The 24791-nt window shown below is 44.0% G+C and overlaps 1 protein-coding gene across 5 annotated transcripts in view; it reads right to left on the bottom strand.

Moving 5' to 3' along the window:
- ptprsa (protein tyrosine phosphatase receptor type Sa) overlaps positions 1-24791 on the bottom strand; it is a 215371-nt gene that overhangs the window by 120132 nt on the left and 70448 nt on the right. For all 5 annotated transcript variants that reach the window (XM_062395296.1, XM_062395299.1, XM_062395298.1 and 2 more), the window contains one exon: positions 2419-2654. In XM_062395296.1, the coding sequence (XP_062251280.1) occupies positions 2419-2515 (97 nt within the window). In that variant the 5' untranslated portion in view covers positions 2516-2654. The remainder of the gene's footprint in view (positions 1-2418; positions 2655-24791) is intronic.

The following is a 24791-nucleotide window of genomic DNA, read 5'->3' as shown; positions in this document are numbered from 1 at the left end:
GTGAGAGAGAGAGTGAGAGAGGGAGGGATGTGAGTGGAAGGGATGACATCATGCTTTTCAACTGGGCATTTGTGCAAAAAAAAAGTGTTATCCACCCTGTGTGGGTGTCTGCATGAGAGAGAGAGAGAGAGAGAGAGAGAGAGAGAGAGAGAGAGAGTTGATACAAGGTGGAGGCTGGTGTCTTGGCACACCCCACACCCCTCCTCACCCCCCCGTCCACCAGGTGGGAGTGAATATAATTGGACAGCTGAACTACTCAGCTGTGTGTGTGTGTGTGCGCATGTGCGCGTGTGAGTCAAACACAATCAGAGACGGCTAGAAGGTGAGTGTGTGTGAGTGTGTGCATAAACTTCCACAAATAGTGGTGAGGCAACTGCATCACTGTATCGCCCCAAAAAGAGACGAGAAAAATAAAAGATAGAGTTTGTTTGTTACTGTGTGTGTGATCCGGAGGGGTGGGGGGTAATGAAAAAACTAGAATAATATAAAATAAAAAAAGAATGTGAATGTGAGCACAGATGCGGTGAGAGAGCTCGAAAAAAGGGCGTTCATATCCACAGGCAGACAAAGAGTGGTAGAAGCTGACAGATTGGGAGAGAACCCCGCTGTTAGTGTATTGTACTGTATGTTTGTGTGTGAGAGAGAGATAGAGAGAGAGAGAGAGTGAGAGCGGGAGAGAGAGAGAGAGAGAGAGAGAGAGAGAGAGAGAGAGAGAGAGAGAGAGAGAGAGAGAGAGAGAGAGAGCTAATCTCCATCAAAGATGAATGTCTTTAAACCCGGGTGAGCAAACACAGACGGTGAATAAATTCAAGCGCAGGAGTAAAACTTAACATAGTGGGTGAGTTAAGTGAAGATGAGGACATGTCTTAATACGCAACAAGTTAACCGGAGCACCTTCTTTGCCTTTGCTTGTCCCTAACTTATAAATGAGCGTATAGGCAAAAGATGGAAAGAGAACAAAGATGTCTGGTTGACACGTCGGAGCGCAATTTTAGATGTTTACAGTTGGCTGAGCTGAAAGACACTTAAATTATGCTTCCAGACACTCTGACCGCCATGCAATCAAAAGTAGACGGCTCTGTAGCAACATGAGGAAAATCAAGTCCTCTTCACGTTATCGCGAACCTCTGAGGACACACGGGAAACACGAGGGAGGAGGGAGAAACAGAACAAGGTGAAACGAGGCGAAAAATGAGATTTATCTCTCGCATTAAGTAAAATAGACAAGAAAATGAAGCGCAACTCAACTCAACCCAAAATATCTCAGTTGTAGCAGAAAGACTGGAACAAAAGGTATGAAATATCTGAATAGAAGTTGATATTTCAAATGGAATTTTACAGTTATTTCTAATCTCTAACTCAAAATTTTGATCACGTCTTCTTGGTTAAATCTCATTTAATTAAATTTTTGCAAAACTGTTTATTTACGCCTGAATAAAGCTAATATCTGCCTGGGTTTTACTAATATATTTGCACATAAAGTGTAAATAATTTAAGCACAAAGCCTGTAGCTCGTTATTTAAGTCCTTTATGAAGAAACTTGACCAAGAAATGGCTATTTGTTGATTTTATCCAACCAGAGACGGAGAGGTGGGCTTCAACGAGATCTATCCAATCAGAATGAGACACTGTTATAGTTCTGCTTTTCCAAAGATAATGTGTGTGCAGTGTCGGATCAGCGAACAGATGTGCAAACAAACCAGCATGAACTTGGCACCGGCACACAAATGTCCACCATGATTCAGAGACTTGCACCTTCCCCACTTCATACGTACTGTATAACACACGCACACACACACACACACACACACACACACACACACACAAGCAGGACTTACAAACAATGAAACCCATGGGGGAGCCTCCCCACCTCGCCATCACTCTCGTTCTACTTGCCTCGCCGAGCCTCCTCTTTGTTTTGTCTCCCTAATTCTGCTCTAAGCCCATCTTAACAGGGAAATGGTGCAGAACAAATCCCGAGCAGGAGTTGACAGGGTGGGATAAGAGACTGCTGACGTCCCTCTGTTGCTAACATGGGAAGTTACTGAGTAAGATTTATACAGACAAACATTGTGAATGAACGTTAAATATTTTCAGATGTCCTTGGTTTTTAAAGATTGTCTGGGGAGGGGCCGAAAAGCAACGTGTTCAATCTGTGGTTCGACTGATCGAGCGTCTGCTGCTACATGTTCTCGTCTCCTTGAGCTCACGCATTGTAAGATCAATGCCCCAGAGTAAGAAACTGTCTCTCAACATTGTGTAGTCAGAGTCACATCGGAGGCAGAAACAGAGTTTACACGTCCATTCTCCACACAGCTGCATAGTGTAACTGATAGGAATGATGACACAGCAGCATGGGAACCTAGAGAGGTCATCAGTGATACTGTATGTACAGCGAGTTCATGTCTTGATACTTACATAAGGCGTGGGCGCTGGTGAGCAGCAGTGATAGCAGCAGAGTGGTGACAGGCAGCAGGAGTTGCAGGGAGAGGCGAGGGGCACCGTCGGTGGCCATCTTGGCTCCAGTAGGAGAGGTGGGGTTGGGGGGGGGGCAGGGAGGGGTGGGAATGGGACTGATCCTTGACCTGGCTGGAGAGCCGAGGCCCCAACTTCTCGGGGGAGGCCGGGGTCTTCACGCAGGACGGCTGGGCACTCTGCGAAAAAGACAGAGGGGGAAAAACAACATTAATCTCTTTGTCGACAACTTTAAAATTATTTATCGATAACATGATTCTGCGATTCAACAAAACACAAATTCACTTTCATAGCTGCACAGATCTTTGTCGCACAGTTCTTTCAGAATCGGAGAAACTAAAATGATCCTCTGTCAGAAATTGATTTGTTTCAACAGCTTGAAACCGTTAAAGGGAGAGAAGAATAAAAAATGACCATGAAAAAAAGTAAGTCCATAGAAAAAGTTTAAATGTGCAAAACATCAAAAAAGTTACGTGCAACGTAGAAACACTTGTTGCAAAATAAATGTAAAGTGCATCGGTAAAATGAATGAAGATGTCATGTGGGTCGACAGTTAGGTTTCAGCAGTTTAGCAGCATATTGTAGATGAGCCGAAAAGGGTAAAATGTTATTTCTTGATGGCCACATGAAGGAAGGGCCTCGCATGGTGCTGATTGTATCATTTAATCTGTGGCTGAACATATTTCTCTAGCAAACCAGCACTGTAGAGAGGGAGGGATGGGCTGTCCATGATGGAGAGTTTTACAAATATCCTCTTTGCCGCAACTACACAGAGAGGGTCCAACTCCACCCGCAGGACCGAGCCGGAGCCCTGAATCATTATTCTTTCAGCCAGTTAGTGTCAGACGCCCTCAACATGGCACTCCACAGACTCATAAAACATCTGCAGCATGGTGTCACAGATGTAGAAGAACCGGAGCCTCTACAGGACAAAGAGCAAACCCTGGCCCTTCCTGCAGAGAGATGCAGAGATACTGGTCCAGTCCACATACACATGTGTTCTCCTGGACCATCTCCACCACCTCTCCCCTGAAGAGGAGTCAACACTAGTGATGGGATCCTGTATCTCCCTGTCGCCATCTCTCCATGAAGCAAATAACACGACACTCAGGGAAGTTCCTCTGATTCCTCACTAAGTGCCACTAGTTCTTACATCTTATTGTCCACGTTCTCACTAATAGAAGAGAGATTCCTGAAACCATCTGTGTTGTCTAGCCCCAGCTCACTTCACTCCTCTGTGCCTCCCCCTCCTCATTTCTGAGGGGATCTCCGTTGTTGCCTTGCCAGCCTGCTTCTGTTCAATCAGCTGGACCCTGATGTAAATAATGCAACTGTGGAGTTGCAGCACAATGGCAGCTCAGCTGAATGGCAGCATTAAAAAGCGTGTGGGTAAAAAAAAGAACACTTTACTGGCAAGTTCAGTGAAGATTCAGCTTATATAAGTTACGGGTAACAATCTAAAAAGTATGACAAAAAAAGAGCAGATGAACTTGAGAAAATGAGATGAGCAACTTCAGCAGGCTGCAAACATGGTCGCTGCATGTGCAAAGAATATTTTTAACAATAAAACTATTGACAGGGCATCAAAAAACCCTTTATCAAAAGTTAACATGTATATTCTGTATATTTCAACATGTGTTGCAACAGGAAATGCCCGAATAAAATTGAACTCAAACTCAAAGTGAATCATACGAGGCCTAGGGTGTCGATGAAACAACATGAGGCAAAGTGTCACACGCCCCAAAACCCTGTGACCCCCCCGTCTCTCCAGCAGCATCTTTTCACATCTCTAAATTAGCAGGGGAGACGCTGTGCTCTTTCTCTTTTCTTCCTAATCGCCCGATCTTGTCTTTATTTGCTTATCTCATTGCCTTGTAATTACACACAAGCGCCCAATGATATTCAATCTGCCGTCGAAGGACTGGGTGCGCCTCCCACCACGCACACGCACAGACACACAGACACACGCGCACAGACACACACATCATTTCTCTCAGGTGTCTGGTTCAGCAAAATCATCACCAAGTGGTTAAACACACTCATTAAATCTAATATAATCAAGAAAGAGAGAAAGAGGGGAACTGAGAGAGATCCGTGACATTAATGCAATAAATGACTTCTTTTTTTCCTAATGCATGAAATTCCGCTGACACCCATATCCAGAGCATATAAGAGATGAGTGGACAGGCAATGTTTATATTCTACCTTTGTATACATTTTGCATTTTGTAATATATTGTGCTATTTTCATATTGTGTCTTTTATTCTACTATCTTAAAACTGGATGCAGGCACAGTCACACATTGAACCATGTATAATTTTGTACGTGCCAAATAAAGCTTATCTTCTCTTATCTTATCGTCAGGTGGGCTTCGAAATGTGCAGGGTCTTGCTTCAGGAGACCACGGCGGAAAGCAAAACATTTGAATCTCACATCACAGGACCTGGGTTTGAGTCCCTGTGTCAGCAAGCGTCAACCCTGCTGTAGTGTCCTTGTGCAAGACACTAAACGGCTCAGCTGAGAAGTGAGGGTGACTCTCTACAAGTGAGATTAATTACCCGCACACCGGGTGGTTAGCAGTTTGTACAGTGTGCAGTTTATCGTGTCTGCCCTACAGCATCTTGTCTTTTGGGTAACCTCGAGGTTAAAGATAATATTGTGTCAGCGCCGCGCTAAGTGTTGATCCATGAAACAGCCTCGTTCAAACGGTCTCTGGATGCTTCATAATATCCTCACCTGCTTACCCGCTGCAAGTTGCTTTTGACAAGGCTGTCAGTGGCTGTAATGTGAACCCGATGTACTCCAGAAGTGACAGACAGCTGGAATCATCGTTCAGATGCAATCAGGATCAGATGCACGTGGGCTAAGACAAAGCGACGGACGACTTTAAAGGTCAACTACACCGGAGGTACAGATACATGTAGCCACTGTTTACACATAAAACTATCTCAATTACTTAATTACTTGTGAAATATCTTTTAGATTACATCACATTCTCAGTTATCTCATTCATATTTAGTAGGAATAGAAACAGGCCACTGACTTTGATCTAAACCAGCTTGAATCACGTTAATTCGATATAATGAAATCAGTAAAATGAGCTTAATCAAAAACATGTTGATTTTCTGAGCGATGTGGAGAGGCTAAATTGACAGAAGAGTTGAAAGGTTAATATATGCAGCGGTTTTAAAGGGTACATTTGTGACTGTGGCAGAAAACCACAGCTAATTGCAGTGTAACCCAGCACCTCAGACAGCAGGCAGATACAAGCGCCCCACCCTTCACAGCTACTGGCTCTTCTACTGGCTTGATGAAAAACACAGCAGAACGAATGCTTAAAATAAAACCATAAATGCACACTGCAAATTCTATATGTGACACTAATTGTCATTTAACCATGTAATGCTACGGGCCTCCATACACTTTTTTGGATATTAATTTCAAACTGAAAGAAGTTGAAGAGCATGTGACATGAGCACTTGAAAACACAAAGGAAGAGATCAACAGAGTCTTCTGTGGCAACATCATGCCAAAAAAAGTGTGGGTGTCTTCCAGGGGCTCGGTTCATCTTTCAACACAATTCTTGAGGCACGTGACCAAAATCTGTCCTTGCCTGTTTTTCTCTTTTTGCCTGGCCTGCGGGCCAGGTGATGTCATCAAGGAGAAGTGAAGGAAATACAGAAACATGACTAAACAGAATAGGGCGGTATCAAATTGTCAAGGGGACTTATGAACTATGCCCCTATTGTTCCGACTGTAAACATTGTGGTAGGTAGAGGGAATCTTGCCATGCCTGTGGGGAATTACTCCATCTTTGCTCACAAGATGTCTAGGTTTTGATTTATGGCCCTCCCTTTGGGGCATGGCATTCTGTCTCCACCTCTAGTTACGATACAAACTTCACAACACAATTACAACAGCTATTGTTGTTGAATGGCTTCTCCAAACATCACCTCGGGCCATGTGTGGGCTCCAGTTTAACCAGAAAGTGTCAACGCAGCTCAGTGCTGCCTTTTAGCTCCAAACTGTAGCTATACAATGATGAATAACAGATAGAGTTTACATAAAAATAAACATTTATGCCTACACATGATCTAGAACTTACTCATCTCGATAGATTTAGAAAGCTAAAACCTCACCGTAGTCACCTTTGAACCTGAACAGTTAATGCAGATCCAAAGAGAGCTGCCAACGTGTTGCTGAAGCATTCCTTGGCTCAACAGTAAGGCATGACATGGGTAGCGCGGCATGTTCCTCCTGCTGTTAGCACCTCCATGGGAAAACCTGCTAACACTCGCTAAAAGCATTCCTCACTTCCCTATATGGGCAGTCTTTCCTTATTCTGAGAATGCCAGCACAGAGGCCAATCGATTGATAAACCCTCACCACCACTTCAGCAGCGCTAACAGTATGACCAGGGACCGAGAGGAAGCTGCTAATGGTCTCCTCGTGCAGATTTCAGTGACAGAATGGGATGAGGGCAACAAATTGCTAATTTCAAAGGGAAGTCAAGCTTTGGTTACACTTTGGGTACGAGTCATGAACACTCATACTTCAATTACATTACAATGCATTCCCCTTAAACGACCTCCTACTGAGTCAAATTATATTCTATTCAAACTCTACTTTATTCCTACTGGTCAACAATTACTATTTTCCGAAGCTAGAGCTTTTTCTTCCTGTGAAAACGAAACATCTCTGGTTCCAGGCTCCGGTGATTACAGACAAACTGGCCCCACCATTTCCACTGAGTGGTGGCAGTCACTGGCTATCAGGCACTCCCACTTTGACATGGTCAAGCTTTAAACTCCGCTCGTTTCCCCCATGCAATATTGATACTAATGCATTTTAATAGGGAAACTGAGGAAGGTGGCGAGGGGCCGAAGAGAAGGAATTTCCATCATAAGCATAAAATGAGAACAAGAAGAGATAAGAGTGTGAGGACATGCACACACACACCTACACACACAAACACACAAACACTCACACATACCATAGGAAGAAAAAATTAAAAGGAAGAAGTGATTAAAGATACTGGTAATAGGATTTCATGATACGAGACCAATGATCCAACTCTATCCAACCATTCATACACACTGTACTGTTACATTTGTTCTGAAACACAAGCAGTAAAAATGTGAAGTTGTGTTCGTGAGCAGAAACAACAACTCATGACCCGGGGGGGCACATTAATAATCCCTTTTATGAGGTGCACAGTACAGTGCACTTCACGCACGGTTGAATGGACTTCAATTTGGTGGAGCTTGATGATTCAAAACTGATTGTTTGATATCTACGACTTCAAAAAGAATCTTTTCCGTGTTTGTGTAGACCCAAGGAAAAGTTGGACTTTCCTACGGGGGTGTGATTTTTGTGCATTGTTTGGTTTAAGTTTTTTCTCTGGTTAGAGTGGGTGCTTCACCAACATCAAATGTTTGGCTCCAGGACTCCAATAAGCCCTGTTTACAGACATGTTGTTGAGTCTCCTGAGACGGGTTCTGCCTTTCCACCCTGTTTGGAGCACTGGGATGGTTGTGGCCAACTGTCTGAGGAAAAGCCCACAATCGCTGAAATAGATTTCCACTTTCCAAGAAAATCACATTCACAGGATGCAAACCAAAAAAAATCTCTTAAGCGACAACATAATGTAATGTTTCTACTGTAACTGCCATTGGGCCAAATCACACTAATAATAATTTATTATTTAATAAAGCCACACAAGGCTTGCTTTGTGGTCAGAAGAGGAGACTAATTCAATTTTCTTGAATGTTTTGTGTATATTTGATGACATGTTTGTACGACATGATACCAAACTTTCTCCTAAACTCTTGACTCATTAGAAGAAGGACTGAGTCAATTGTTTGGTTTTCTGTAGAACAATGATGGAAAAACACTTATTTCCCAGCCGGCACTGTCTCTCTCACGGCAGTCTCTAAACTCTGCTATCTGCTGTTTGTGTTCAGCCTTCAGCTGCAGTCGCTCCCTCTGCAGTCTTTCATCTTAAATGAAGTTTTTATGTGTCGGCCCCGAGTTACAGGCTTTTACCTCAATCAGTTTACTGCCTTTCATTGATTCATACCCTACAGAAGACCGACAACACAAAGATGTAAGATCCAGGTCCGTCTATGCTATTGGTGCGTGTGCGCCAGTGTGAGTCACATGATTGTGTGTTATGACTAAGATTGTACTGTGTGCGTCACTGTTTGTCCTTGTATCTTAGTGCCTCTGTGAACAATGTTGTGTTTGCGTGCATTTGTATTAGTTTGCATTTATACATGTGTGAGACGTGTGTGCACATATTCATATGTGCAGGACCAATATGTGCATGTATTATTTGTAGTTGTTGTTTGTATTTGCATATATGTTTACTTATGTGTGCACATGGTTTTATATTGCTCAGTTTCTTTGGACTTTTATGTGTGCATTTGGTGTGTGAGTGTGTAAGAAGTCATTTAAGTGTCTCTATAATTTATTTGTTTTGTGCCTGAGCGCAAGCTTGTGTGTGTATGTGTGTGTGTGTGTGTGTGCGCGTGTGTGAGGAGCAGAGGTGTACCGAGACACACATGCACACGCCTGAACCTCAGCAATAGCTATAAAAGTATTCTAGAGCAACCATCTGTTTTTCACCATGCTGAAATCCTGACGGTATTGATTCCATGTGTCATTTGTAAGGTTTGCCTCCCCCTCTCACCCTCTCACCCTCTCTCTCTCTATCTCCTTGCAAATTTCTCAGCTTTCTACGATGAATAAATGGAAAAACTCAGAGTACCCTGTCTTGTGATAAGGAGAAGCTGTGTAAATAGTAAGACATAAAGGTGACTAAAGAGGAAGATGGATGTATGTGTGTGTGTGTCTGCGAGTGTGTGTCTGTGAGTGTCTCTGCGTCTCTTTGTGTGTGTTTGCATGCACTGAGCTAGTGACGGTGTGTTTAGCTTCTAAATATATCCACCTGATCAGTCTAGTTGTCCTTCAAATCCTCCCATCTCTCTGTTCGTTTTTCTCCATCTAACCTCTCTGCCTGTGCTCCCTCATTTCCTCCCCCTCCCTCCCGCCCTCCCTCCAACTCATGCATACTAAACTATGCTTGCATTGCAGATGTTTGGTGGGGAATCACATGCATTTGCATGGAACTGCAGGACTATTATGTAAATGCTCCAGTGCGTCTCCACATCCCTGCTCTCCTCGCTCGTTGCCACCAGTTCCCTCCTGAGAGAATGGTGTCACAGGAATTTGAAACAAGGCGCACCTGTCATTAACCCCCATGAGGAGGGAATCCTCAGTGAAAGCTGAAGAGCTCACGCAAGGCTAATGTGTATTTTCGGTGACATTAGCTTTGACTTACATTAAAAGTGACTGTAGAATAACCTTATTTAGAACAACACATATTTCTGTATGAACATGAAGTTGAAAGGGTTCAATTACTTAAACATATTTAAAGTGCCTTCGGACTTGAAATGTATTCAAGGCCACTGAGCAACCCTGAAAACCACGTTGACTGATATTTAGATCTTCATGCCTACAACTCCAGAGCATAAATGTGAAACAAACTGTAATGTCTAAAAGGAAATGCATGAGCACCCTTTTCTGCCTCAAGTGAAAGCTGTTTGCACAGGTAGGGAGAACTGAGCTGCCACGGCCTCATTAAGAGACTGCACACTGCCTGAGCCTCCTCTCCTTGGAGTAGGTTTCCCATGAGTCTCCGCCTTCAACTGTTCCCAACCTCCAGAAATGGTGTTCGACACCACTGAGACACCTTGTGTCAGCCATCTGCTCCCCCCCGGGAGCACCAGATCCTTTCTCTGAATCTTATTGAGCTCCGAACCACTGTTGAAAAATCACTGTAAGTTTTTTTTCTTTTAATTTAGAAGTTGCTAACTTCTCTCGTGAAATGAGAGTTAACTTCAAAGTACGGCAGTTTGTTGCTTTGCGAGACTTTGCTTTCAAAATTGATAAAGCTCAGAGTCATCGGTGTTCTGTGACTTTGTCTGATCGGTGCTTTCACAGCTCTTTGGACGCAAAAAAAATGAGACAGTTTTGTCAGACTAATTCCAAAACGAAAATTGATGTTTACAAAAGATCCGAGACCAAATTATCTGGAGCCACATGAATCTTAAACCTTTTGTTTTTCAGCAGGTGTTGCCCTGAGTGTGATCGGTGGGAAATGGGTTCACTCTGAACATTATGAGGCTGCACTGTCCTTCCAATAAAACACTCAGGGCCGTGAGGCTTTTAGCTGAAATCCACCTCGGTTGAGGTTGAGTGCACAGAAGCAAGCTCCAGGGTCGTGCAGTGGGGGCGAACAGATTGGCAGCTGGGATGCTTGGGCGGCAAGCTGACCTCCTAAATGTGGACTTTATTGCACAGCCATTTTGTTTACCAGTGAGGGGTGACACACTGTCTGTCTCCTGTGTAACCTCGCCACCCTGTGATGCCACAAGTTGTCAGACGAAATCCACACAAACCGCACACACAGAGGGGAGCATTTATTTTTATTTTCCGCCTCTCTTGGCCTGTTGCGCCGGCTGACAACAGTCATACAGGCCAGAGGTTGCAGGTGGCACTGTCTATGATGCCCATCACCTTTGCTAGGTGGAGTCTGGGAAGGGCAGGTGCTGTTACATATTATATATGAGAGAGACATTTAATTATTGGACACAGTTGGGAGCCCGGGAGGGAGTGGGGCAAATTGGGGGGTGTGACACAGCCCTTGACAACAAAGGAGCAGTTGGTTAAGGAAGTGGAGTGTGTGTGAGTGTGTGGGCGAGGAAGACCGCTGTGTAGAACGAGGTAGAGGAGGGGTTGCATTGGTGACATCAGTGTTTGGCTCTCCGCCGATCGAGCCAGACAAACATCCCACTGCCTGGCCAGAGGCTTGAACGCCCTTTAAAAATTGCCACATGAGGGAAGAGGGGGGGGGGGGGGGGGGGGGAGTTTTTGAAGGGCGGCTGGGACAGCTGGGAAAGAACGCTCATATTCATTCTGGAAATGGGATGCGGCTGTTGGGGAATGAGATTATTCTAAGTGATCGAAGAGGAGGCGGAGGATGGAAAGGCTGGCAGACCGGGGTGCTCAGAAAACGTCTCCAAAACTCCTCTGTGTAATTGGCAGGGCTTACCGTGTAACATTTGCTGTGTGGTTTGGAGAAATGTAATTTCCAAAACGAGATGCATAACATTTGGGAAGCTGTGACACCTCCACAAGAAAACGACTGAAACTGGACCCGACTTTGGCAGTTTGCTTTAAAAGTTGAGATTTCATTCGTCATTTGAATCGGCGCCTGGTCTAAACCTGCACGTATGTAATTGGCTGTTTGGCCTGTGGCGATGACGGGTTGCAGCTTTCTCTCTGAAACCATACAAGTGACTTGCAGTAATTGAGCCGAGGCAAATAAAGTGTGGATGCTGGACTCAAACCCTGAAGCTGCACCACCACGAAGCTTGACTACCTAAATCCGGATTTTATAATCGTTGATATATTCATTTTAACAGGGCCCTCGTCTAATGACCATTTGCAATGAATTAGGTCCATTTTGTGCCTTTTCAAACTCAGGTCTGAAAACACTAGTCTCACCTGCTTTGACGGTGATCATTCAGTTAAATATAACACAAGGCTGCAGCCATTGCCAAAGAGGAGCTGCTTTTTCAAGGTTCAAATCTCTCTTCTCGTCTTTTGTCCAAGCAGCTTTTTGACTAATCCTGTACATCTCCAGATAGAGAAGGGGGGAGGGGGGTCATACAATCTTGCGTATTCAAACACAAAGGCACAAAGAACCACTGATGTGAGACACACTCTTGGACACGTGGGGCAAACTCTATTGCCTCTGTTCCTATGCAGCCTGCTTTTCATCAAGGGTGGTCATCTTTTTCAGCCTGTTTTTTTTTTTTTTTTTTTCAGGGAATTAATTGAAAATAGAGGTAATCTTGCTACTTTGCTCCTGAAACTGGGCCAAAGCCCATCAGCAGACAAAGTGGTATTTAGAAACCTCACTCCAGTAGCTGGAGTTCTTGAGAGTGAACTTTTCTCCATGAGGGATTAGCGAAGGAGCACTTTAATTTGAACACCGTCGTGCTATCATCTGATTATTGAATAAAAGAGGAGTGAGCGGGACAATTACTCCAGGAGAAATTTTAAATTCCCACCATCATTAAACGAACAGTTACTTTAGCAGACACCCACCAGACACCAAATTGGACATCACTCAACCTTAAACAGGTACTCCCCCCCCCCCCCCCCCCCCCCCTCCTCCCGCCACTAGAGATTAAGCTGCTTTTGGTTATATTTTAGTTAGAACGTCTCTGCACTTACGTCTGAAATGATATTGAAATGCTGCATTTGCTTTGCACTTGATTAAAGTAATTAAGCAGCATCTGATTACATGGTTCAGCGTACAAGAAAGAAGACAAACATATAAAACATAGCAATTAAGAGTCGTGCAACTCCATGCGCAGCAGGCTGTGGTTACAGCCTGTTTGGGCTGGAGGTTAGGGGAGTGCCTGAACCCCTGTCAATCACACAGCATTGTAAAGAGCAGAGACAGATGGCACCGTTGAACCGCACTCCGTCTTTCTGCCTGTCAGTCCACACATCACAGTTCCGTGCACCGCCGGCACCAGCGCTAACCCTGAAAGCCTGGGAAAGACAACTGTTCTTTACAGGCTCTTTAAAAAGCTACGAGGAACAGACAGCAGCAAGTGCGGCACAGAAGCGAAACCCCTGCTTTCCAGTCTGATCTGACGCAGGGAAAACAACAATGTAAAAGGAAAGAAGAAGAACACTGATAGAAAACTAGGAAGGCACTCTGCCTCTGTCAAGGCCCAACAATCCCCTTCAGTTCAATCAAGCCATAACAAAGTGAACACACATAGAGATCACTACCAGAGATGTGCTTCATTTTTTGCACCAATATCCATGAATTGTTAACTGGGAAATCTGGGAAAATGACCAAAAATTCCCTATTTCACAATGATAATGAAAGTTGGACAAAAAACTAATTTCACGAAATCCAGTAGGACATGCTCTGGTCTATGAAAATGTTTATGAGGAGTTTTTGCTTAATCATGTTGACAAAAAACATGACCTACTTGGCGGAGGTCAAAACTGTTCCAAGGTAGAAGCAGATAAGGCTTGAACACAACCTTAGGAGCTCAAGAATATGTGCAACACATTCAATGGGGGAAATGCGACTTCTGTATTTGGCACACAAAGACAAATTATAATCCTAATCTAATCCTAATCTGTCTGTGATAATTAAATTTCATGGTGACGGCAAATCTCCATCAGGAAAACAGAAAACCAGGTCACCGTGGACAGTGGCATCATCACAGTGTAGCTTTACATGTGACAATGTTTCAGATTTCAAATTAATCGTAAATTGAAATTCAATTTCAGACCAACACAAAGAACAGACAGTCAGACAACTTGAGCTACTGTGATTCTGGAAGTTCCGCGCTGAGCAATTTCCCGCAAAAGTTCCCCCCTCACTGTTTTCAGATAACCATCGGACCAGCGTGAAAGGCCCAGTGTCCTTTGGCTGAACACTCAAGCCACCCCATGTGAGCTGTTGAGCATTTAGCCAGCGGTGAGGAGATGCTGTACATGGGTGTGGGGGGGGGGGGGGGGGGGGTTGTCCAGTGGGAGTCAATAATGTGGCATGATCCATATTAATGCAGCCCTCCGCAATAAATTATTGAAACACAGAGCCAGTGTTAACCGTTTGCCTGCCCACTCACTGCAATAAAGAGTTTGTTTGTGTGGCAGACAGAGGGGTATTGTGGACACTGGACGGGGGGGGCGGGCACATGGGTGAAGGCCAGGAGAAAGGCGCTGATGATAACTCAGTGGAATCTCCATTAAACCAGAGCACACACACACTTTTATTTTTGTGAAAAAAAGGGGTTGTGCTCACAGGGGCCCCACATGTGTGGCTTCTCAATGTCTCACACATACTCGCCTAAGTGTGTGTACAGAGTCAGCATTTACTTCTTTGAGTGCCCCCTCCTCCTCCCAGTGACCCTTTCACTTGGACCAAGAGCCCACCACCACCGTCCTGTTAAACTCCCCTCGTACCCCAACACCTTTATTTTGTGCTGTTGACTTGAGGATGAATTTCAGAGGGCCAGGGCAGGGATGGGAGGTTGCGGGGGGGCGGGGAAATGGTGTCTGCTGGGGTCAAGGGTGGGAGGTCGGACAGCTGGTAAACCTCTTTAAATCCTCTTTTTTCTTTTTGACACCACACATTCCTTCACAGCAGGGCACCGCCAGCTCCCCGGTCTGATTTAACACTGCTGCTCGTACGCCTTATAGTGTGGAGTGTGGATGAGTCAGACGCCTACTATGGCACGCATATACAAAATGTCAGATTTTAAAGGGAGCCAAACAGCAAATTTATTCTGCGGTATTAAAACCAGCAGTCGCGATGGGGTGGGTGGTATCGGGTTTGTTTGTTTCCCTGCCTGCAGTACCCACGCTGATTTTTCAAATGGTAGTGGAGTGGGTGGGGGGGCTTTCAAGTCCTGCAACTAAACAAGACCCCTTCCTCTCTGTTTTTTTTTCCCGCTTTGTGTTTGTCATTTTTTTCCAGCTTTGAACTGCCACACTGTGTGTTGTGGTGCTGCACGGAGCGAGAGGGTGAAAAATAAGAAATCTCATAATAAGAGAATAAGACACGAGTGATAAGAGACCACACCCCTGTTCCTTCACACAGACACCAGGTCACACCACAGCCACAACAGATGAGTCTGATCAACGGACGAGGCTGACAGGCGGATGACTAAGCCATAGACTTAATGGAGACAGATGAATGTATCCTACTGGCCGCAGCCAAGGCTACTGAGTCGGTGTCAGCCCCAGTGACCTGAGGAACAATTTATGCTCTGAGGGGGAGGGAGAGGCAGACGGACCATGAGAAAGGGAAGTCATCAAAGAGCCAGTCTGCTCCATGCCGCAGAATAGGCCTCAAGCACTTAGCTCAAGAGTACTTTGGCAACAACAGCAATTCCTCCTGCCACTGAATCCAGTCAGTTTCAGTGATTTACATTATACCAACCAGAAGGAAACAACATAAGCTCATCCCAACTGGTTCTGCATTGGATGGAAAAAGCCCTACACCATGTTTGATTATTGTAATCCGGTCATGGATTACCATGGTTTTGTTTTATAATGTAATCCAGAGCCAGGCCCAAGCCTAGTCTCAGGCTCAAGTCAAGTCTTGAGACAGATGTTTTTGGACTGGTCTAACTTGGACTTCTTCCCTTGCTTTTTGGCCTCTGGTGCCACCCATTGTGTTCTCTGGACATTTTTTGGGGCAATATCTTCCCATTCTCCTCTTTTGATTCTCCCTCTGGGAGATTTCAGGAGGTAGTAACTCAGAACTAGTACTAGTACTAGTAACATTTTCTGAGGTGCCAAGAAATCATCAACACACCTGGTTGAGTATCCTCCTTTATGGCCATTTTATAGCAAATGTCTACAAATTCAGTCAGACAGGAGGCAACAAGCTCACCTGACATTGGGGGAGGCAGAAAATAACTTTTGATATCAAGACTATGTCAACACATTAACATTTACAGTTTGCCCACTGAGATAGAATGTACGCTAGTCAATTTCTAAAGAGGTCCTATAGTTGAATCATACATCAATGATTAAAATTACCAAGAGGTTTGGGTGGGCTTTTGTCTCCCTAGCTATTGGTACTTTATTTCCGTTTTTTCTATTGTAAGTTTTATTTATTTATTCTATCTGCTCATCATTTCAAAACATGCTTGTGATAAACTGCTTTGTAGATGAATGAAGATGAACTTGTTTGACACATTATCTGATTCCCAAATCAAGGTAGGAACATGGCAAACATCTGAAGGGATGGACATTTCACGCAAAAGCACTTAACATTCACTGGGAGATACTTAACATAATTATGATTTATACATTTGGGAAATCATGATCCATCCCAAGAAATTTGTAGATGCAATGCCGTGCAAGAGATGGAATGAAAGCATGCACCCTCTTGGCTTCTGAAGTAGCTACATGATGAAAGCACGCAGTGACAACTCGCTGCTTAAGGCTCGTCGACACCACAAAGTCAAAACACCAGGGAGGCAAATGTAAGAACAGAGTGGAGAAATATTAAAGGGTTTCAACGACACATACACCACTCTGATTATTCATGGGAATATAGAGACAGGGTGCACAAATTGAAGGAGTGTAAAAAAAGATGGGTTCCAAGCCCCGGCTGCTCATCTTTTTGGCAATAGAGTGTTGGCTTCCATTCAAGCAAGAGGCCAGTTATTTCCCCCCTCCGCTTTTTATGTTTCTTTTTGTTTTGGTTATTCACCATAAGACTTGTGTACAACTCGCTCTGCTTATTTGGATCACCCTCACGCGCCGCTTTTTATTGGATTGAATGCGGCGGTCTGGTTTTTCCAAAGCCTTCGGGCCTTGAAATACATGCAGGCTGGAATCCAAAGCCCCCAATCACAGCACAGCCAGGGAATAGGCTGACTGGAGAGTCACGACTCGTAGCGAGGGAGGAATCGAAAGGTAGAGAGGAGAGGTGAGAATGAAGAGAGGCAGAGTGGGAGAAGGAGGAAAGTGGTCATCATCAGTAACGACACGTTTTTAGGTGGCCAGTTTGAGAGCAGGCTCATGAACGCTTCTGCTACCAGTTATACTATAGCCCTTGATTATACGTAAATAGAGCCTGATTGAAGGTCTTGTCTGACGGAACGTGTTAAGGAGTCTTTTGTCTCATGGCTCGTCTCCATGACTGCACACGTGGGAGCATGACCGTCCATGTCTCTGCGTTACAAGTCGACAGGGACATGAATGTGTGAGGTAATGAGCCACTGTGTTTGTGTGTACACGTAAACCACACACCGGTCTGTGATATGTGATTGTGTGTGTGTGTTTGTGGCCGACCACTCCGGTACACTTCAAGCTGTTCAGCTGTCGTCAAGCTCGCTCAGCAAGAAGGAGGCTGCTCCATCTGGTCAACCCACCCCTCCTCTGTCTTCTCTGGAGACATGGTGTGTGTGAGTGTGCACGGGTATGGCTTCTGATATCATGTGCACTAATGTGAATGGCCACACACGGGCAAATATGAGTATATTCTCTGGCTTATGCAATGAGTCTAAGTACATACTACCCATTCACTTATCCCTTGTATGTCACACAGACACACACATACACTCACTAACACAGTCACACACAGCAGCTTAACAATTACTGTGGAAATTAATCAGTTTTCTATAACCCGCTCATCCCATATTTCTGGTTTATATTCCCTGTGTTTGCTGCCATGATCGCAGACAGCCTCTCAGGTGAATTAGAGACAATGGCACTACATGAAAAGATGGAGAGTCAACAAGTAAATGTTTAAAGTCAGTAGATGTTTCCAGATTAGTAAAGAATAATTTGTCAGCAGCAGATTTGGGCCATACAGGAAACAAATATAGCATTATCCTTGTACCCTTTTCAACATAGCAGACATGATTCTCACTACTTAAGAGACACTTAAAGATGACGTTCACAAACGTTCCTTCTCACAAATAAATTATTTACTTTGGTGGAATCTGTATGTCCCATGATCTAAATCTAGACACAAACTGAGTGTGTGTTTGTCACTAACAAGGTCCCAGGAGGCGGCCTTCAGTCACCTGGGCACTGCAGCACAGCTCGTAGCCAGGTCGACTCATGAATGAACCCGGAGCAGCAACATCCAGCATTTCCTGACAGACTAACAGTGCATGTGTGTGCGTGAGTGTGTGTGTGTGTGTGTGTGTGTGTGTGTTTGTGTGTGTGTGCCTGTGCGCGCAGTGGGGGAGAGGGGCAAACTACTTCTGAGCTGTAGTGCAGCTGGCTGCCATCTCCGTGCACCGTGGTAATGTGAACCAGCTGCCCCCTTCTGCACTCACAACCTACAGCAGATAACACAGGGGCTATTGTACCCCCCCTAACACACACAGAGAGAGAGGGAGAGAGAGAGAGGAACAACTTAACTTTCCCTCTTTTTATTACCTTATTATCTTCTATCCATCACTCACTGCCGTTTGTTTTCAGCCTCCCCCTCCACTCTCACTCCTCTACTCCATGTTTGGACATTTCTGCACTGCTGCCAGTCTTTCACTCATTCACTCCAGTATTTAGCCTCAGAGTAATAATTAGCTACATTTGCAAATGAATGAATCTGTGTGTTGTGTTGAGTACCACAAAGTGACAGGGAATTCGGGGATTCAACTGTTGTTACGTCAACAACCACTTAAGAAAAGGACTCTCAAACATCTTAAAGAAAAATCGTCTCTAATCGTCGACAGACACGCTAGACCCACCTACTTAAACTTAACATAAATAAACCAAACTGGGACGGCCCTGTCCTCACTGATATTACAAATGTACAGGATCCCTAATTATGAATGCAGACTATTGATAGAACATCTCTTAGTCCTTGAGATAGCACAAATGTTATAGTTATATCGTTATACGTTGTGGTTTCTCTACTTCTGTGTGTAGCTCTAGTTTTCTTCTGCCTTCATGTGGCCTCAACAAATGTTAACAATGTGTGAATAATTTACTGGAAAGGCACAAGTCATGCAATATTTTGAATAAATTGTATGGTATTCATAGTTTAATCAGTTGCTGGCATTTTAATTTTCTTGATTTTCTCCAGAAACATGTTGTTTTTTGTTTGATGCAGAAATGCCGCACATGCACCTCAGGCTTTTCTAAACCTATGTCACATTTACATTCCTTTTTTCCATATTTTCTGTAAATGTTTTCTTTCAATCTCCTTTCCTGCTCTGCAAGCCCCCCCCCCTCCCCTCGTTCCTCTGACAATCACTTGTTTTCCTTACTTCGTTCTCTTCCAGACTTCCCCTGCTGATTTCCTTCGTCATCCCTCTCTCCCCTCCCTCTCATCTTAACATCACTCATCTGCCCGCTTTATTTTCTTCTCTCCCTTGTTTGTTTTACTTCGCTCCCTCCATCCACCCCCCGTCTGCCAGGCTTTCACTCCTCTGTGAGCAGAGGAAGAGAAAGAAAATCACAACACGGTGACTGGTCTTCACACCGCCGTGCCAGCAGGGTACGAGTCAGAATGGACACACACACACACACATTCGGCTGATCCGGGTAAAACACACACCCTAAGTCAAAATGCAGTCATAGTAAAACACACAGCGGGAAGAACAAAGACGCACAGAGACAGCAAACAATCATGAAACACACAGATAATTGTTAAAACCACACAGCGTGCCCTCCAATAAACACATTTCGGTAATGAGGGCGCATCCTCCTCCTCCTCACCATCACTAAAGGGAGGAAAGCCTGTTGTTTGGCACCGGGGAGTAATGAGGAGGCGGAGAGGGTGGGTGTCGGAGGGGTTGGGAGCGATCAAGTGACATCCTGACATTTGAGCCCGAAACAAACGAATCGATCCTGATTAAATTATTCATTTGTCTGTTTACCGTGGAAAAGGGAAGGGATGGGGGGGGGGGGGGGAGGAAGAGATGTAGAGATACTCTGAGGGAGAGCGGGTGAACGAGAAGTTCTTATCTCCCATGGTTTCACAACAGTAAACTTTAATATTCCTACAAGAGTGTTTCAGTGTTATTCAATAATGAATTTGTAGCAGCGTCCCCCTAGTTTGTTGTTGTTATCTACCAGGGGGCTGTATATCCTCAGATATCCTCCCAGTTCTCTTATACTGCTCTAAAATGCAATGCCCACAGAATATAATACATCATTTGTTGATTTAAGGAAACATTAAACTAACAACACATTTTTCGGATCATCATTTATTCATATTTTCCATACAACTATGAATTGTTGATACAATATGGATATTTTAAAACTATGTCCATTACAAGTTTCCACTGGAAAAGGAAACACATCTGCTGATGGACAAAACATCTAATAATTAATGCAATTATTTTATATAAAAAAAAGTTGGTATATTGTGAGGTATATATTTTTATATTATTATTATTATTAGTGTTTTTTCCTTTTTTATATAAATGATTACTAATGTGCGAAAGAGAAGCAGCCCTCCAGATGTTGTTGTGTGTAGTGCTTACAATTTGAATAAAAGCCTTCCTGACCCTGATATATGATATATTTAGCTATATTCTAATCTATTGGCAACACAGCACAAAATCCTGCTGGAGAACAACCAGTCAATAAACAGGACTACAAACACACACGTGCACATTGACAAGAAGGTGCATTATGCCTGGTACCCTAACAGCCCCCTCAGTTTTCCCAGAAACTCAATATGGCTGCCGCCTCACTCCCTCCCAGCCCACTGCATTCCACTGGTAGAATGGATGGCCCCGCTTAGGATGACATTTTAATGAGTGTGTACGGGAGAAAGGCTCTAAGAGGGCGACGATAGAAGAGCGCGCGCACACACAGGCGCATGGATGCACACAAAGAGCTACTGTGAACAAGTGTCACTCAAATGCAAACACACACACACGTATGGATGCAAAAACAGCCATGAATAAAGTTGGCTTTTATGCATACACACACATTTTTAATGTCACAGGTTTACGTCACTGATCATTCAGAAATTGTCTCGACAGTTCTTACAGTGTGTATCTTTTGTATTGACACTCCAGTCAAGTCAATGCTGAGCAACCTGCACCTGCATGCCGAAGTGTCCTTGGCAAGATTCTGAACCCCTAAATGGCCCCTCATGAATGTTGAGTGTACTAATTGTAAGTCGCTTTGGACAAAAGCGTCAGCCAAATGACATGTATGTATGTATAGCCGATATTACTAATAGAGCCTTTTACTAGCGAAATACCACCATGAGAAATAATCTAATGATCTGCATTTTAGAGACAGAGCACATAAACTATGTAGATTATTTAAATGTTAAATGTAAATACATTAATAGATTCATGGACAGATGGACAAAGAGATGTGTTGACACATCGTTTCTCAGGGTGTATCCACAGATAGTTAACTTCAGCAGCGGCAGATTATATTAACCTTTTAGAGGAAGCGTTTGCATATGGGGGAGAGGGAGGGGGGGTTGCACTGCAGTATAGCCGATGGGTTGAATTAATGAGATTGTAGGTATCTGCATGGCTGCACATTTTGACTGGGCTTTGGATGAGGACAGAGGGAGAGAGAGAAAGAGAGAGAGAGAGAGAAGAAATGGGGAGTGGGGAGGTCAGGGCAAGCGATGGAGGTGAAATACACACACACACACTCACACACTCACACACTCACTCATTCACTCACTCACTCACTCACACATTACCGCTGAAAGCCTCTCGTCTTCCATTCCCCAGTTGTAACCTTCAATTAACCTTCCTTCTGAATAGTGTGAGTATGTGGGATTGTGCACATATGCACTGAGATATTCTTGCTGACGATTGTGTGCATGTGTGTGTGTGTGTGTGTGTGTGTGTGTGTATGCGTGCGTGCCTGCTCACTACCTCATGTGCATCTGCTTTTGTTCAGCCTAAAATCAATTTTACCCACATGCGCACGCACACACTTCAGTGCACATCTTGGCCTCATTGAAATTCACAACACTGAAAACACACATTTCTTTAGTATTAGTTCAGTGCTGATGAGCTCTGGACATCCAGCTAAATAAACGGACATGCATGGAAATACACCGGCCGTGTGTCCACTCGGAGACATTCAATACTTCCCATTCTAGATTCTGTCTGTGTCAGATCCTGGTCCCTCCTTTCTTTACATTTCTTTGCTCAGTATTCTTGACTTTTCATAGACCTCGATTTCATTTGACGTCAGCAGACAAGTGGCACATCTATCATTGTCTCATATAGCTGTGGATTATTCTACACTACAGCTCATATCACAGTGGGACTATCACCGGCTGACTGCCTCCACAGTTTGTAGAAATCTTTCTTTTTTACAGGGTTTAGTTTAGTTATTTTTATCTGGGCACCAACACATTTGTCTAAGTGCTCAAACAAAGGCACTGATTTTGGAATCAGTTTAAAAAAAAAGAAACATGCAGATTGAGTCTTCTCTTAATGTCTTTGCCAGCTTGATCCAGCTGAAGGTAAAACCCACTCACAATGAATAACTGTGGCAGTTAAAAAGTCAGTGTCAGACATTTTCCAAGAGTGTGCGGTGTGAAAGAATGCTGATTTGAACGTTTTCTCTATACAAAGCAGGTGAGGAAAGGGCTTGGGCCTCATTTTGGAGTTCCTTCCCCCCTATCAGCTTACAGAATGAATATTACATTGAGGGAGGCAGGATGAAGGAAGGAGGAGAAGGTGTTAGATGAACAGACAAACCTGCAGATGAGTTTTATTTCTCCAAGAAAAGACTATATTCTGCCTGTTGCTGCAATCTTCACTTCCTCATCATCCAAGGCTGTGGCTAAAAATAGCAAGTTCCAGCCGGATAGTATATATACACGTACATGTGTGTGCCTATGTGTGTGGGTGTGTGTCTGTGTGTGTGTGCTGGCCACAGCTGCTCAGATCCGTGAGGGTTGAATTGGAGCTGATGAGGGCCATATAAACAGTGAACATCTGTGAGAGCCTATTCATACTGTAAAAATATAGTACACTGTAGAGCGTGTGTGTGAGTGTGTGTGTACTTGAAATTCAGAGAACCACGCCCTGCTCTCCAAGTCTCCATTGCTCTCCTACTCTCCCTGTGTCAGACCAAACTTTGTTCACCCATCCCCCCTCATTCTGCATTCCACCAGACTTGAGGGGCCCTCGATAGCTTCCTGACTGCCTGTCTCTCTTTTACCCTCTTTCAGACACATACGTGCACACACACACACACACGCACAAAAACACACATAAGCCCATAAATGCACTTCATACACACGTGTACAAATTAAGGTATTTATAGAAAGGTACAGTAGGCAGCAGGACACTTGTATGTACATTTGCTCATGTGTGAACCCATGCATGTTCTTGTAAGCATGTCTCATGTATGTTAATACTCTTGGTAATGTAATTACATTACATGTAACATGTGTTCTGGCATTCTGAGGCATGAGAGTGTCCATTCAAACAGAGGGGGAATAACAGACAGCATGTACGTGTACCTACTTGTACGTGACTGACTTGAAGTCACTCATCTAGAGGCTGTTTACATAAAATGTGCATGAACTTAATGTGGAGAAACACTGTGTAGTCCATGTTTCCCGGCTCTGTCTCGACGTGTGTGTTTCTATGTCTGTGTTATGAATGGGTCAGTACACATCGCCTGTGGGGGAAAAGGATGGTCCTTATGTCATGAAATGTATTGTAATGCTATGGTTATATACAGTGATTTCCAACTTGAGGCTGTGTTCGAAGTATGGCCGGAAATTCACCAGAGACAGCAGCCAGATAAGAATGGGTCAAATGAGGGTTGAACACTCATTCAGCGGACCTGTGCCATGTATAAAAGGGGGAATTAGACACAGACAGGAGGGATATAATTGTTGTAATAGGTTGGGGATAATTGGCCTTATTCATGTGTGTGTCTTTGTAATTGCGTCCTGGGGGAGAAGAGCCAGCCTCTCTCTTACATTGTTTGGAGGTTAATCCCACCAGGAGGTCATGAACACCAGACTAGAAGCCAATAGGGCGGCTTTAAATGCAAACACACACACACACACACACACACACACACACACACACACACAACGAAGTTATGTATTTAAATCAACAAGCAGACTTAAATCCAGACAATGGGTCCATACATTTTTTACATTACTATCAATGAGGCCGCTGAGTGGAGAGAAGACTGAGAGGAAGAGACCAGGCTACTGTTACATATCTCTTGACGTATTTGCAAACCCTTTTTGGCATGTTTGTGCAATGTGACACTTTGGATCCAACATGAAATTCACAGCAAAACAGAGAGAGAGAGAGAGATGAAAACTGACACAGAGACACCATGAGAGATCAGAACAAGCTCAGGCACTGTGCGCCGCCATTTCACTCCCACCATCATCCCCTCCCATTGCTTCAACCTCTCCCTCTCCCTCTTTGTGAAATAAAAAAATTAATGAGAAGCCAACGATTTACACAAAAAGATTACAGCCAATATTTGACCTCCACTGGCAGCACTCAACGTCCGAGACTTTAATGATAGCTGGTGGAAATCAGTAAGAAAGACATGCAGGTACGTTTTTGGTCCTGCCCTGGAAATGGATTGGAATAATAATTCAATGCATTTCATTTAGCTGACTCTTTTATCCAAAGCGACTTACAATTAGTGCAATTAACCATGAGGGTACAAATCCAGAACAACTCAGTGAGCTGCTTTGCTAGTTCTCGATTGAAGTCATGTCAGCTACATAATGAAGCAAATAAAACTTTGGGATTTGG

Source organism: Platichthys flesus, chromosome 9 (genome assembly GCF_949316205.1).
Source record: "Platichthys flesus chromosome 9, fPlaFle2.1, whole genome shotgun sequence".
NCBI lineage: Eukaryota > Metazoa > Chordata > Actinopteri > Pleuronectiformes > Pleuronectidae > Platichthys > Platichthys flesus.
The sequence above is the reverse complement of the archived record's forward strand: the minus strand, read 5'-3'. Positions and strand labels throughout refer to the sequence as shown.